This window comes from Pipistrellus hanaki (genome assembly GCF_964339955.1).
Source record: "Pipistrellus hanaki genome assembly, chromosome: 4".
Lineage (NCBI taxonomy): Eukaryota > Metazoa > Chordata > Mammalia > Chiroptera > Vespertilionidae > Pipistrellus > Pipistrellus hanaki.
Genome location: NC_140506.1, coordinates 33988443 through 34005704, shown reverse-complemented (window position 1 = coordinate 34005704; position 17262 = coordinate 33988443). Strand labels below are relative to the sequence as shown.

The window sequence follows — 17262 nt, the reverse complement described above, 5'->3', positions numbered from 1 at the left end:
TATAAGACTAATGCTTAGATTGAAAAGTAAATTATAAACTGATAGTTTAAAATTATTATATTTTATAACTTTTACTCATACAAAAAACATTAAAAGAAAGTATTCTTATTTATAGATACAGAAGTGAAAAAAGACCCATGCCACACTGGCTTAAACTATTTTTTCTTTTTAACAGCTGACAACATTCCTCCTAGCCTCTTCTTTTTCAACTTGAGACACTTCCTTACTTTGAAGCTCATGCAATATATACAGCCTGTTTTACAAGATCACAGCCAAATTTAAAGGGGAAAAAGAAAATTTTCAAGAGGACAACTAGTTGAAATACAAATACGTATGAACTTGGAATACTACCAATTATTTAGAAGCAATAAGACCATCAAGAACAAATACAGTTAAATGGATTTTTTATATTATAAAAAATTACTGTCAAATAAGAAATAATTAAAACAATAAAAAACTCCACATGGCATCTGACAGCTTAAGAAATAGGGTAATTCACAATACTCTACTAGAATTGAAACTGCAGAGATAATAAAATCCTAGAAAACAGGACAAAGGATACTTTAAAGGTAGTGGGAAGCAAAGAATAAAAAGGTGGAGGAAATAGGATTTTTAGGGCAGTCATACTATTTTGAATACTACAATGGGGGACATGTTATTATCCATTTGTCAAAACTTGCAGGATGTATAACACCAAGAGTAAACTTTAGTGTAAACCGTGCATTTGGGGTAATAATGTGTCAGTGTAAGTTCATTAATTATAACAAATATAATTTGATGGGGGAAGTTGAGCATATGTGGGGGCAGAGTATATGCAAAAACTCTGTACCTTTCATTCAATTTTGCTGTGAATCTAAAATTGCTCTAAAAAATAAAGATTTTTTTAAAAAAATTTAAACATGGGACTTACTCATTGGATGAAGTAGATGGTTTCGATTTTGTTAACTCTTCACCTAATTAAAAATTATCTCATTACTATAAACAATTTAAAAATTCTGGAATTAATAACGAATATAAACAATTATAGTAAGAAAAAATAAACCTTTAACAAGTTTTCTATTGTAAAGAATATTAAAATAAGATTTAGAGCTTTTGCTAAATATTTCTTCTAATATCTCATGAAAAAAATGACGTCAAATCAACTAACTTCTTGTAATTATTGATATAAAATGCCTTTTGAAAAGAAAAATATGGGCTGCAACTTTGAAAATTAGGACAAATGTTTAAATACTTATGTAAATATCATTCAAGAATTTTAATTGATGGATCATGAAAGCATTTTTCAATTTATAAGAATATCATTAATGATTATTTTATTGGCCAATAGTAGTTCCCAACTTTTGAAAAACATCCTATTTTTAAAAACTAAAATTTGTATAACAACCTAGAGCAAAAATCTCGTAAGACAGTCTGTTTTGCTACCTTTGTAACACGAATCATTTTATAAGGAACTAATACATCAGTAATGCAAGTCATGTTAGTTCATAAGAAACCTGCAGGGCACCTCAATGTTTTGCATCTTTAAACTATAGATTACAAAATACATCAATATGGGTAACTAACAAACTATGAGGAACACCTCACTGCACATGATGCCCATTCATGCCACCTTCTCCCATTTGGCTCAGTTTAGAGTTTGTTTTGCCTCAAAGTGTTTATTGTGCTGTTATTCTCCATCTTTTTGCAAATAGACTTCATCTTTACAGTCCCCTTTTATCCCAATTTTCTCCAAATCCCCTATCATCAAGCTACTCACCACTTCTTTTTTTAAAATAAAATCCTACTTTCTGTTTAGTATTTATTATAAATTTTGTGGCTATTTTTAATTGAGCTAGAATTTTTATTAGGATTGATGCTGAAGTATTTATTAAGCACTGTGTTTACAAAATTGCATAGCTTTTGATTGTGCTGCCCAAACTCTTCCCCTTATTTATTTATTTATTTATTTTATATATATATATATTTTATTGATTTTGTACAGAGAGGAAGGGAGACAGATAAGAGAGTTAGAAACATCGATGAGAGAGAGTCATCGATCAGCTGCCTCTTGCACACCCCCTACTGGGGATATGCCTGCAACCAAGGTACATGCCCTTGACCGGAATCGAACCCGGGTCCCTTCAGTCCCCAAGCCGACGCTCTATCCATTGAGCCAAACCGGTCTCGGGCTTCCCCTTATTTTTATGCATGATTCTGCACAAGTATTAAGGACCCAAAAATGTTTTTAACATAATTAAAATGCTATCCTAAAAACCATGTAATAGAAATTGCAATTGTGATCTGACTTAAAAATAGGTAAAACCACAGATTACTCATCTTATAAAGGCTTTCCAGCTCATGAGGGAGTTATACCAATTAAACAGTTTAACATTTTTAATCAGAAGCTACTCTCTAACTTTGCTGATTTCTAAAAAATGTTGCCCTAGAGTCTAGGGCCTAGACTATTTGGCTCAGTGGATAGAGGGTTGGCCTGCAGACCAAAGAGTCCCAAGTTTGATTCCAGCCAAAGGCACATGGCTGCATTGCAGGCTCGATCCACCCTCAGTATGCGATGTGCAGGAGGCAGCCAATCAATGATTCTCATCCTTGATGTTTCTCTCTCTCCATCTCTCTCCCTTCTTCTCTGAAATCAATAAAAAGATATATATATTTTTTAAAAAAACAAAAAACACATTGTAGTCGAGTATTAAAGTTTATTACATGTCTCAAAGCTAAAAGAGATAATATAAATTGTCTTGTTATAAAATAAATATCCTTTTAGTCTTAAATATCCTTTTAGTCTGTTGTGAAGGCTCATGATGAGAAAAGACTATTTCTGTAACTAATTATATAAGGCTACAAGCTTAGCAAACTGCTTGATAAATTTTAATAGAAATAAAATAACCAACTTAAAATGTCAAACTTACTAGATGAATTCCGATTTATGTGCACCTAAAACAAAAAAAAATACCAAGTGCCATTAAATAAATAATTTAATTTGGCAACGAAATACTTTATAAAATGTTAATACTGGGAACCTAAATTTTAAGTTGTTTTTAGTATATCTGCTCAATTGTAAACTGTATTTACATAAAAAGATGTACAGAAAAACTTTCAGTAGTTTTTGTTTTATAGTAAAATTATGCATGTACTTTTAACATTCAATAAAATATTTTTAAATATTAGACTACTAAATATCTAAAACAACTTTATGACTTGCTAATTTAAAAAATTTAACACGTTTTGAAAATCAATGTTCAAACATTACAATGGTGCTGTGCTTATTTTAAAAGTCAATAAATAAAAACAAAATCTTGTACTTACTGGGCTGTGTCTCTAGTAGTACATGGGGGGAAAAAAGACAATCATTTTAGAATTTAAAATATCCTATTTCCCAACTCTAATAATTAGTCTCTTCCTTTCTGAAGCAACATACTTAAAACCTATACAATTTACAACGATACATTGTTTGGGGGGAAATACTTAGGCTAAATAAGCAAACTGAGCAAAAAAAAATATACTCCCAGTATCTTCCCAGTTCACAACCAATATTAGTAACTAAAAATTTTATGATTATTTTATGAGAATGAAATTAATGTGCTCACTGTTTTAAAACAGATATAAAAGAGCACAAAAGAAAATTAAAATCATCAATGAGCTCACAACTCAGCAATAGACGCATAACATTTTGATACATATTTCTCTAGGCTTTTATTTTATTTATTTACATATATATCTTAAGTCAGTTATGCTCTTACAAAATAAATATGTTTAATGGTTTCCCTAGCCCGTCTGGCTCAATGGATAGAGCGTTGGCCTGCAGACTGAAGGGTCCTCGCTTCAATTCTGATCAAGGACATATGCCCATATTACAGGCTCAATCCCCAGTGGGGGGCGTGCAGGAGGCAGCCAATTAATGATTCTCTTTCATCATTGATGTTTCTCTCTCTCTCTCCCTCTCCTTTCCTCTCTGAAATCAATAAAATATATTTCAAAAAATGATGAATAGTTTCACAACTTTTTACTTCAGATATATATGTTAACCTTGGCATTAACCTTAATGTTCACTAGTAATGATAGAATAAAACTTCACTTCAGAAATCTGTCTTTTTGTTGGGAAAAAAGATTCTAAAATTAAATTCTAAAAGTGAATAAGAGAAAAAAACTTTTAGCCAAACGAATGCATACAGACTACTTAAAATATATAATTAAATAACAAAATGAAATAGTGAGACCTTTTATTCTCTATTATCAAGATGAACAGATTAAAAACAATTTTGAATAACTACAAATATACTAAAAAAAAAAAAACATGATTCCCCCCCCATAGTTTAACATTTTTAAATGTAGAGTAAGACATCAATGGAAAGATGTATTAGCAAAAGCTATTAAGTTATGGTATCTTAGAACTGAGAAATTAATCATTATAATGAAAAATTCTTATATTTTCCTTCCATGAAAAGTATAGAAAACAAATGTTATAGTGATAGACAAAAAAATGCAGAGATCATTTAATCTTTAAATTCATTTTTACCAAAGTCCCTTCTACATAAAGTTCACAAAACATGGACAAAAACTTTAAAATTCTACGAGGAAAAGATTAATACTGCTATTCACAAAATTCTGCCCGAGACCCACAGCAGTATTTACAAAATAAAACAAGTGGCAGAAACAGTGGATTTCCTACATGTCTGCTTCCTTTATAATACACAGTCAAAAGAAAGCCAAACTAAGCCAAACTTACAGTTCATTTGACTGTATAAAAATTATAGACTATATCCCTCAAAAAAGCTAAATAAAAAGAAAAAATATAGGTAGATAAGGTATTAAAAAAAAGACTTCTATGTAAGTATAAACTTACTCATTTTCTTACTTACAGATATTGCTGGAGAGAGCGTTATATTTCCTATAGATAGTTTTAATTCATCCAAGGAAGCCATTGTATGATGTGAGTTATTTGGATGCATAGGTTTAATTTCTATCCGATACTTCTTTGGTTCTTCATCTTCAGAATCAGAATCACTAGATGAGTAGAAATGGTTCTCTTTGGTATGTGAGTATCAGTTAAAGAATTTAGTTTTTAGCCGAAACCAGTTTGGCTCAGTGGTAGAGCGTCGGTCTGCAGACTGAAGGGTCCCGGGTTCGATTCCGGTCAAGGGCATGTACCCTGGTTGCGGGCATATCCCCGGTAGGGGGTGTGCAAGAGGCAGCTGGTTGATGTTTCTCTCTCATCGACGTTTCTAGCTCTCTATCTCTCTCTCTTCCTCTCTGTAAAAAATCAATAAAATATATAAATTTAAGAATTTAGTTTTTAAATTGTCTTAATGCATAATCATATTTACATATTTTAATAAAAACCTTTAAGAGACAAAATAGACTTTAACAGAAATATAACTTTCATTAATTAAAACATGTCAAATGAAGAATATGGAGTCATTTTATTATAATTAAATATTTGAAGACTGTTTATTAAATAGACTAGTGGCCCCTCACAGTCACTTGCCTCAGCTGGCTGCCCCGCCCACCACAGCTGTACCTATTGGCTGCACATAGCTCGCTTCCCTGCCTCCTGTAGCTCTCCCCCACTTGAAGCTTGCTGCCCTGCCCTCCTGCCGATTGGTTGTTACGCATCACGATGTTAACCATTTGCATATTACCTCTTTATTATATAAGGATTATTTTGACTGTCTACTTATAAGCCATTAAAAATATCCAGGTGATAAAAGGATATCATTCTGATTTGCTTCTGGTTTTATACTATAGCCTTCTTCATCTACATCAGGGATGTTCTATGGAAAGAAAAAGAAAACTGTAATGATGGCTCCAACTAAAAAAATAGTATTAGAGACTAGAGGCCTAGTGCACAAACTCTGTGCACACGTAGGGTCCCTAGCGGCTGCTGGCTACCGGTCAGGGTGCCTCTCTTGGCCTGGCTGCCTGCCGCAGCCAGCCACAGGGGCCTCCCCTCCCCCTGCCGCTGTCGGCCCAGCCCTCTAGTCAAACTCCCAGTCAAGAGGACAATTTGCATATTAGGCTTGTATTATATAGGATTAGCAAATAGTCTTAACTATTACTGAGGTGCTATGTCATATATCAAATGTCAATAGGTTAACAAAATTCTAACACTTGGGGAAATTATATCTTTTTAGTTAGCTTCAAATCGCACTCCATGCTTCAGATGTCTGAAATAGAAAAGCATTGCAAAATGAAACAAGGGGAACACTGAAAAGAATTGAACAGGTATTCAGGTAAAAATGCTAGCAGTTCTGTAGACAATCAATATTCACCCAAATTTTCAAAGTAAGGAAATAAAAGCACAATACTGTGTGTGTTTGGAGAAGGGAAATGATGAAATCAGAAGACTGACAGCTTAAGTTAATGGAAAAATAGAGAACAAAAAATAGAAACAAAAGACTATCAAGAAAAGTAAAACTACATTAAAATACTACTTTCTTACGAGACTGGCAAAAATTTAAAAGTTTGAATTTTGAATTTCAAAATAGTTGGCAAAGCTGTGGGGAAATGTACTGTTATACTTCACTGTTATAAATACAAAATATTGTAGTCCTTGAATAAGGTCGTTTTGTTTTAACAATGGCTAGATGCCACGGGAACTTAACTCTTGTTTATATCAATTACCGTAGGGTGAAACTGATTTAGTTATATAGTTTTACATAAGGTCGCAGAACCTATCAAAAACATGGAGTACTTACTCTATTGTAACCTCTATAAAGAGAAATTTAACAATATTTAACAAAAATACATATGTGCTGCCGAGACCGGTTTGGCTCAATGGATAGAGCGTCGGCTTGGGGACTGAAGGGTCCTGGGTTCAATTCCGGTCAAGGGCATATACCTTGGTTGCGGGCATATCCCCAGTAGGGGGTGTGCAAGAGGCAGCTGATCGATGACTCTCTCTCATCGATGTTTCTAACTCTCTCTCTCCCTTCCTCTCTGTACAAAATCAATAAAATATATTAAAAAAATAAAATAAAATAATAAAATAAAAAATTGTCTTAAAAAAAAAAATACATATGTGCTTACTCTTCCACCCAGGAATTCCATTTCAAGGAATTTTCCCCAAAGATACACCCCCAACTATTTAAAAATACATATACAACAAAATTATTCATCAAAGATTGTAACTCAATCTTTGGAAAGCATATTATTGGAAAGCATAGTTGAATATACTGTGGTACACACCCAAAAACAGTACTATACAGCTATTTAAAAAGAGAGCCCTAGCAATGGTGGCTCAGTGGTTAAGTGTGTCAGACTGGAGGGCCGCAGGTTAGATTCCAGTCAAGGGCACATATGTGGGTTGCAGGTTCCATCCTTCTCCTCCTTCTTCACCCCACCCCATCCACTCCCACCCTCAGGTCAATTGATGTTTCTCTCCCCCTACCCAATTCCACTCTCTAAAAATCAATGGAAAAAATATCCTCATACCTTGGGTGAGGATTTAAAAAAAAAAAGTACAAAAGAATATATATAGTGTAATATATTCTAAGAAAAAAGAAAATTAAAAAACATGCATACTTCCTAATCTTTTTTTTTTTTTTTAAATCACCAGAAGGATAAATCAAAACACAAAGTTGATCATTTACAAGGCAGAGCAATGGAGTAGAACAAATACAGAAGGAAGTGACATTTCTTTAAGTATGCTCTTGTAATTAGGTAAGAGAACATTTCTACGTTCAGAAAAATATATTCACATTCATAAATGTATGTACATATGTAGGGAGAATGCAAATGTTAAAACAAAATAGTAAGTAAAAAGTTAAACATATACAAGTGTTCTTTCTACTATTCAGTCTTGCATTTTTTTTGTAAACTAGAAGTTATTTCAAAATAAAAGATTTTAAAATTGAAAAAAAGACTGTCAAGAAATGCTAGGACAGCCGAAACCCGTTTGGCTCAGTGGTAGAGCATCAGTCTGCGGACTGAAAGGTCCCGGGTTCGATTCCGGTCAAGGGCATGTACATTGGTTGTGGGCACATCCCCGGTGGGGGGTGTGCAGGAGGCAGCTGGTCGATGTTTCTCTCTCATCGACGTTTCTAGCTCTCTATCCCTCTCTCCTCCTCTCTGTAAAAAAAATCAATAAAATATATTACCAAAAAAAAGGAGGAAAAAAAAAAATGCCAGGACAAAAGATATTATTGGGCAGCCGATATCCTTCTATTGGTAAAGTTTGCCATTCTTTCTCCAATCACTTGCTAAAACCTCAGCAAGAGGAATACAAAGAATTGCTAATCTGAGTCAGGCATAGCAGAAGATCTAGGAGAAATAAAAGCAGAATAAACACTCTGATGTAGCTTGTAGTGAATTTACAGGCCAGATATAAACTCTAGAAATAAAAAATCTAATATAGGGTAAAGAACAGATTACATAGATAAAAATATGGCCATTGATGACCTTAAAAATAGAGCACTTTATTTCTACACATTGCTTGCTAATATGCAAATAACATTTAAAAATACTTTTAAAATAAACTTGGCCAAATGTCGATTCATTAAAAATACTTTATCTCTAATTCCTAGTACTCTAGAAACATACCAGATATTTAATTTCCTAGAGGTTCTCCTATCTGGGATTTGCAGATGATGTGCTGTTGTGTTTTTTTTGTGTGCGTGTGTGTGTGTTTTGTGTGTGGGGGGGTTTTTGTGGGTGTGGGTTTTTGTGTGTGTGTTTTGAGTAGTACATTAAAACTTCTATGTTTTGCACCCCAATAAATTCAATTATAAAAAAACAACAACTCATTTCTTATATGGCATAAGAATTTTGTGTCCTCTTTAAAAGTCCTTCTCTAATTCCAGGCAAGTACTGATTAAAGTTCAAAACTGGTTCAGTAATCATTATAGAATAATATCAATGAGTGAAGAGAATTAAAAATGTTTTGCCCTAACTGGTTTGGCCCAGTGGATAATGTGTCAGTCTGCAGACTGAATGGTCCCAGGTTCAATTCTGGTCAAGGGCACATGCCCAGGTTGCAGCTCCATCCCCAGTAGGGGCATGCAGGAGGCAGTTGATCAATAATTCTCTCTCATCATTGATATTTCTCTCTCTCTCTCCCTCTTTCTTCCTCTCTGAAAACAATAAAAATATATTTAAAAAATAAAAATGTTTTAAAGGAATATATATAAAATACAATATTAAGTACTAAAGGATTTCATGCGATGTTGCAATCATCAAACAAATACTATACATAACTAATTCAGAAATAAAATGCATGAGTAAATGTCAAACATCTGCTAACTTTTCCATTAATTAATAAACCAAGGTTATCAAAATAGTAAGAGGTAAGGTAACTCTAAAACTCTAAATGTTGTAACTCTAAAAACACTAATGATTCCTAGAGCTCATTAGAAGTCTATTTCATTATTTTCACTATAAATTTATTAACAAATGATAGTTTCCTTATTTTAAAGCTGAAATATTAAACAAAATACTAATTTTATCTTAATATAAAACACAATGTTACACAAAATACCTAGTTATTTATTTTGATATATCATTATGCTGTAACAGATCAAACTGTTTTGGGGCCAAAAGAAACAATAGTTATGCAAGCAAAAACAATAAGCAGAGGAGATGGAAAACTTGGCTCTACTACACTTAACATAACCAGAGTTTAAAGAGCAATTCGGAAAAATGTGTCTGTTTACATACTACATATACCATATACCATTTGGTAAATCTACTCTCCCACTGTAACCACATGGAGCTCCATTTGATATCTTCTTTAATTATATATAAAGAAATATATGAGATAAAAACAAATTTTAAAAAGCACAGAAAAATACAAACCATGGTTATTTTTTCTAAATTGATAATCTCTTAAATAAACTTAAATACATGAACAGATTAAGTACTATTTTTAAGATATAAGAATAAATAACTACCATATTTTAAAATAAAGTGAGCAGATTTGATTTATGACATACTTCCCCCCCAAAAAAGCAATATGCTATGCTACTACTCCAATTTAAAAGTAAAATGTCCACATTTTAAAGGTAATTAGAAACACCTTCAATTTGACAGGAAAGCACCTGGCAATATAAAGCCAAATATGCATCTGTAAAATCATTTTAATAGTGGATTTATAATAACATAAGTATTTTTCTTGAAAAGATTTGTAAACAACTCAACCCCAAATATGCTGGGTATTACCTAATTTAAAAAAGCTCATTTAAATTATTTATATCAAAGTAAAAATCTACTTACAAGTGAATCTGCATCAGGGCATTCCCTATTAAAACAAACCAAGTATTAGAAACATTAAGCTATTAGAACTATCTGATAATAATGCAATATTAAAAGTGTCTATCATGGTATTTAAGCATAACTTTTATTTAAACTCTACAAAAATACTTAGAAAAATAATCTCATAAAGATTTTAAAAAATGATTTTTAAATTTAAAAGAAGGCATTTCTGTACCCATAATCCATGACATCATAAAACAACACAAATGGTTTTAAAACTACTTTCAAAAGTACTTCTTTTCCTTGAACATACACATGCATCATATCAAGGAAGCTGTCAGTCCTATGAAGATTTCTAGTGGCATTTCATTATTCAGGGAGAGAAAGTGCAAAACAAAGTTTCCTTCGAAAAAGAAAGTCTGGCTTTTTTTTTTTTTTTTTTTTTTAAGTCCACATTTATATTTCTTAGTAAATGGAAAAAAAAATTTAAATAAAATTTTAAAACGTTTTTTATTTATTTCTTTTTAAAAAATGTATTTTATTGATTTTTTTACAGAGAGGAAGAGAGAGGGATAGAGAGTTAGAAACATCGATGAGAATCATCGTTTAGCTGCCTCTTGCACACCCCCTACTGGGGATATGCCCGCAACCAAGGTACATGCCCTTGACCGGAATCGAACCCGGGACCTTTCAGTCCGCAGGCCAACGCTCTATCCATTGAGCCAAACCGGTTTCGGCTTAAAACGTTTTTTAAAGTCTATATTTTCAAAACTGACATTTCAAAGTGTAGTACTTTCTATAAGTTAGTCTATATAAAAAGTTTCAAAACGACTTTCCTCCAAATTTGTTAAGTGAATGGTTAGACTTCCATTAACTTTCTAGTCTAATGTAATATGTAGTTCAGAACTAGTATTTTATCATTTAACTGATATACAAATATGACTTTGGATATAAATAAGCAAAAACTATTACTTAAAATATAAAACTAAACATAAAAACCAATCTTCTCAATTAACCTAAAAATGTAAAACTAAAAACACTGAAGCCATGAGGAATAAGGTTAGAAAATTTTCTATGTATGCATTCTTTAAACATTCATAAATAAAAATTAGAGTGCATACTTAAAAGGCTTTTGGATTAGTTACATATTCTTAGGCTTGAGACAGATAATGCACATAATATCAAGATGTGCCATTTTAACAGACTGAAAATATAGGCATTAGGTACACCTTAAGAGCCAAATAAACAATAAAAATCACTAAATTAACATACAGGATAAACAAATAATCTCTAACCAAAGAGGAAGCACAAATCAGAAAAATATACAAATTAAAAACTTTTGTAAAAGGAAGATATAGTGGAATATACTGAATAAATGAAAACAATGCAGAATGACTGACTACACAGCTCTTAATCCAAACTGAAGCACCAAAGGGACAGGGTAAATACAAATCTCATGTCTTTATATCCACTTAAAATCACAAATTTTGAAAAAGAGCTTCCTTATTATTGGTAAATGAAGAAACCTAAGTATACTCTGAGGAAATGTTCCACCAGAAAAGGCACTGTAATTATAAATTCAATCCCTCTACAGAATCAAATCAAATAAGATGTTAAAACATTTCTGCTTTCTGCCTTTTTTTTAAAGTACAGTTTAAATATAAAAAAAGCAAGGGAACAACTTCCGAACAGTTTATCCCTTGGCTTTAAGCAGAACTCCTCGGTGTTTATGTCACAGTACTCTCTGCCCCTTCACAGTGGGCTCTACGCCACCTACAGAGGAAGCCCCAGAAGAGCATCCTCTTCCACAACTGCTGGCATTTCAAAAGCCTGCGGCTATGAGAATAAGTCTGCCAAGAAACTTGGGCATTTTAAGCAAAGCGAATTCTAACACTTGTTTCTGCCAGGAAGTGTTGAAAGAAGGAAATCATGGTACAATGGTTTAAGGATAATTTTCTGCTCTAGCCTTCTCATTGGTAAAAATATTACAATATCCACATGGCCTATTGATCATACTGAGAAATTACTCATCATGAAAAATTATTTAATAACACAGATATAGCCCTGGCTGGTTTGGCTCAGTGATTAGAGCGTTGGCCTGAGCACCAAAGGGTGGTGGGTTCTCTTCCCAGTCAAGGGCATGTAACTCGATTGCAGGCCTGATCCCAGGCCCAGTAGGTATGTGAGCAGGAGGCAACCAATCTATGTGTCTCTTTCTCACATAGATATTTCTCTCTCTCTCTCCTCCTATCTCCCTTCCACTTTATCTAAAAACAATGGAAAAATTTCCTTGGCACAGCTGCTGTGGCTCAACGACCTATAAACCAGGATGTCAGAGTTTAATTTTCAGTCTGGGCACATGCCCGGGGTTGCGGGCTCGATCCCCAGTAGGGGGCATGCAGGAGGCAGCCACTCAATGATTCTCATCATTGATGTTTCTATCTTTCCCTCTCCCTTCTCTGAAATCAATAAAAATATTTAAGAAAAACACACACAAGAAAAAGAAAAAATTCTTCAGGTGAGGATTAAAAATTAATAACTAAAAGTAAATAAATATATAAAAACACAAATATGTAAAAATATTGTAAGCTCCCTGAAAGAACTGCTGTGAAAAGCACACATTATAATAATATTTAATTATGGCCATTACTTTTATTTGTTACTCCTTGGCCCTTGACTAGAATGGAACTCGCAATGCTTCAGGCCTATGCTTCAATCATTGAGTCAAACCAGCCAGGGCTATGGCCATTACCTTTTATAATATAGTCACTATCAAATGAATGGCTGCATTAAAAATTTACTTACAAATCAATTGTTTAGACTTCAAAATGTATTTCCAATGTTATAAAAATGGATTAGGTTCCATCCCCTTAGCAAAATACCCCTTTCATAAATGCTCAAAAATGACATTTGCAGAAGAGATGGCAAATGTCATCTATAGATATAAATCACTTTGTAATTGTCTTAATTTGTCAACCAAATACCACTTATAAGAGAGGATGAAACAGACATTTAGAATGGCCAGAAATTCTGAAAAACTCAAATAAGAATTAGTAGGCAAAAACACCCAAAGCACAAATTGTTCTCTTATACTGCAAATATGAGAGCCCATCAAAATATTAAATTTCGTGTGAGTTCTGATTATGCTAGAGAAGAATTTTAAATTTTCAGCCAATGTCACTGGGTCAACAAACCAGTTAAGACTTTTAATTAGTGTCCTTCAATCTACATGGGTTGAATAATTACAGAAAGAAGGATATCATTAATTCCACTTTGTCTCTGGTTAATCAAAACTCATTGATTCTCAACCCCAGATGTATATAAGCAATTACATAGGCTGCTTAAAACAAAATAAAGACTATGCTGGGGCCTCCTGACCATGAATCTGGTTAAATTGGTCTGAGATGGAGCCAGGCATAGATATATTTAAATTTCCCAGGTAGTTCAAATGTGCAGTCAAGATAGACACTTCATTTAGCTAATACTAGTTGAAATTCTTTTTCTTTTTAAATCCTCACCTGAGGATATACTTTTATATTGATTTTAGAGAGAGGAAGGGAGAGATAGGAGAGAAGGAGAGGGAGAAAGGGAAGAGAGGGGGAGAGAGATATAAACATCCATCGGTTGCCTCCTATACACATTCCAAACCAGGGATCATACCCGAAATCTGGTTATGTGCCCTGACCAAGAATCGATCCCGCAACTCTTTGGTGCATGGGACAATAGTCCAACCAACTGCGCCACACTGGCCAGGACTAGTTGAAATTCTTATATGCTAAATTATATATTCTTTGCATACTAATTTCTTATTTTTTAAAAAAGGTATATTGAATTTAAACTCCATCTCCATCTAAAAATGATGACTGGTCTAAATGTTTGAAACATGTTAGGGTTTTCTTTCTCCAACATTTAACATTTTCCATGTATGCATACAGATGGTCCCCACATACAATGGTTCGACTTAATGATAGACCGATATCTTAACAGGGCAGAGATGAGACTTGATTCGAGATTAGGTTATGTCCTGATAAACCCACTGTACGTTGAAAATGCTTTTAATGCAATAGCCGACCAAATGTCATAGTTTACTTAGCCTAGCCTACTTTTTTTTTTTTTTAATATATTTTAATTGATTTTTCAAAGAGGACAGGAGAGGGATAGAGAATTAGAAACATCGATCAGCTGCCTCCTGCACACCCCCCAATGGGTTTGTGCCCGCAACCAATGTACATGCCCTTGACCAAAATCGAACCTGGGACCCTTCAGTCCGCAGACCAACACTCTATCCACCGAGCCAAACCGGTTTCAGCAGCCTAGCCTACTTTAAATGTGCTCAGAATATTTACATGAGCTTACAGCTGTGCAATTGTCTCGAGTTTCATCTCAAGAATATTCGCCTTCCTCTTTTCACCAGAAGGAGACACAGATGAGAGCTTTACATATATGATGGGACGCAAAAACACAAAACACAATATCCAAAAAACACTGGTAACAGTGTACACAGTATCAGTTGTTTAACCTCATAATCATGGAGGCTGCCACTGCCCAACATCACAAGAGAGAATCAGACTGCACATTCCCAGCTGAGGAAAGGATCAAAATTCAAAATTTGAAGTACAATTTCTATTGAATGCATATTGTTTTCACATCATTGTAAAGTTGAAAAATCATTAAGTTAAACCACTGTTAAATCAGGGTCCATCCGTACTGTGTTGCTGTGGTTTGTTTTTTTTTAGATATTGTGTTCTGAGCATGTTTAAAGTAGAATCTTTAAAGCTAAGCTATGATGTTTGGTAGGAGTATTACAAACATTTTCAACTAACGATATTTTTAGTTATGACAGGTTTATCAGTGTATAACCCCATTATAAGTCAAGTAGCACTTGTACACAAATGCTATGTCCCTACATGCTTAGAATTGTCTAGAGGGATTTTCATCAAATTGTTGACTATAGGTTTTTCTTGGGCATCAAGACTTAGAAGATTTTATAGTTTTCTCTGCATTTTTAATTTTTTAAAATATGCATTTAAAATATATTTTAAAAAAATAAAATGTGCATTTAATTTTAAAAGAGTAGTTTTAAAGTTTCAATTATAAGACACTAAAGCTTTCATCTTAAATTCTAAAATAAGAAAAGTGAATATTTTTAATACTTTTAAGAAATCAGAGGAGCTGGCAAATACATTAAGAAAAGTTAGTATTTTCATCTCTTAGACATATAATTTGAGCTATTTACAAAAGAATTTTTACTTTTCAAATTCAAAGAAGTCTTATTTATAATAAAAAAGTATTCTGACAATATTTATTATACTTACACAGACTCTGCATCCTTTTCCTTTTTAATTATTCCTGGCAAGCCAAAAGTCTTTCTTTTCCTTGGTTTTATACCTTAAAATAAATGTGTATTAAAAAATGTGTATTGTTACATAAACATTAACTCTTCCTGATAAATATATTAAATTTATGAATGCATCTTGTGTCTAGACACCTAATTTGCTCATAACTGTCGATACTAATTTTAGATGATAGAAATGAATGTATCTATTGTTAAACCCTAATACTGAAATCAGTAATATTCTCCTTAGACTTATATTAACATACTGTCGCCTGTTATTCACCAAAAGGTTTTAGAAGATTCGCTTGATCAATGAAATTATTTTTTCTTCTATTAGTATTCCAAGTCAGTACATTATTTGCTATATTGGATTTTATTATAAATATAAGGAAATAGAAGGTCACAAAATATAAACGTGTTATTTTAAGTAAAATGATGATTCAACATATCCATTAATAGTATAACATGGAAAGCTTAAATATGGCATCCGCATGTTATCTCTAATATAAACAATGTTATGAGTGGACATTACCATGAATGAGGAACTAATATTTTTGTTTTGACTAATATGGCAATTCTCCCTCCTCTTCTTACATGACAAATTAATTTTTAAAGGTCAGTCGTGCTATTAAATTGTTGGAGTTCAACACTTAAAGCTTAGCTGCTTCCTCTTTGAGAACTTGAACACACCTAAGCTAACGTCTCATCTTATAGATGAAGAAATTATTTCTTTTTTGTTTTTTTTTAAGTCAGTATTATATGACTAAGTAAACACTATAGCCAGGATTAGAATTCAGGCATCTTAGAATAATGTACTTGTATTCAAGCAAAACAAACTCCCCAAATCATACATTTATCGTTATATTTTTTAAACCAAGTACAGTTTTATTCTAAGAGTAGTATTTACTATCTACATTTTACAATAAAGAAAGCTGAAGCACAGAGAATTTAAATCATTCCTGCTCACAAACAGGTAGTAACCATAAGAAATCTAGGCCCCAGAGCTCTTGACTGCTCCAATAGTAAACTTAAACATGACAGCAAACAATTTCTCCAAATTCTTACACAGGTCTTAGAAAAAATAGAAGTTTGCTTTCAAATTATTTCTAGTAACTCACAAAGTAAGATTTCTAAAACATGATATACATGTTATATTTAATCTTTCAAAATATATGTTCTAATCACTAATCATCTTTTGACTAACCTGTCTATTTATTAAGTAAAAATGAGTTTCTGCAAGCCTTCAAACCACATTAAGATTTTTTACATTATTCCACAAACAAGCTCGGCAATGGACAGCAGCCCTCTTTATTTGTTCAATAAAAAGAAAATATTAGCTAGTTATCACACATTACAACTAGTCAACTTACCTTCAACTGCACTAGCAGGGTCACATTCTTCAAATTCAATAAGGCCTAAAAAATATATGTATATGCATATATATATAAACAACTGCTAGAAAAGCTAGTAGAAAACAATCAGATCAAATCCCATTACAATAAAAGTTGGCCTTAAACAACATGGGTTTAAACTATGCAGGTACACTTATAAGCAGATTTTTTCCAATAAATACCTGTATTGTTTTTGATCCACAGGAGTTCACAGATGTTGAGGGCCAGCTGTATGTACTGATCTACTCCATTTTATATAGGGGACTTGAGTATATGTGGATTTTGGTATTTGTGGGGATCAGGGAACCAATCCACCCATAGATACCAAAACACAACTTAAGTTTTTGGGTAGTC

The 17262-nt window shown here is 32.9% G+C and overlaps 1 protein-coding gene across 1 annotated transcript in view; it reads right to left on the bottom strand.

The window, feature by feature from the left end:
* The window catches only part of FCHO2 (FCH and mu domain containing endocytic adaptor 2), a 100185-nt gene that overhangs the window by 30328 nt on the left and 52595 nt on the right, over positions 1-17262 (bottom strand). Inside the window, exons 9-16 of the mRNA XM_084880894.1 lie at positions 16888-16932; positions 15498-15570; positions 10204-10228; positions 5711-5768; positions 4857-5032; positions 3304-3315; positions 2907-2931; positions 911-953 (exon numbers count right to left, since the gene is read on the bottom strand). Of these exons, the coding sequence (XP_084737020.1) occupies positions 911-953; positions 2907-2931; positions 3304-3315; positions 4857-5032; positions 5711-5768; positions 10204-10228; positions 15498-15570; positions 16888-16932 (457 nt within the window). The remainder of the gene's footprint in view (positions 1-910; positions 954-2906; positions 2932-3303; positions 3316-4856; positions 5033-5710; positions 5769-10203; positions 10229-15497; positions 15571-16887; positions 16933-17262) is intronic.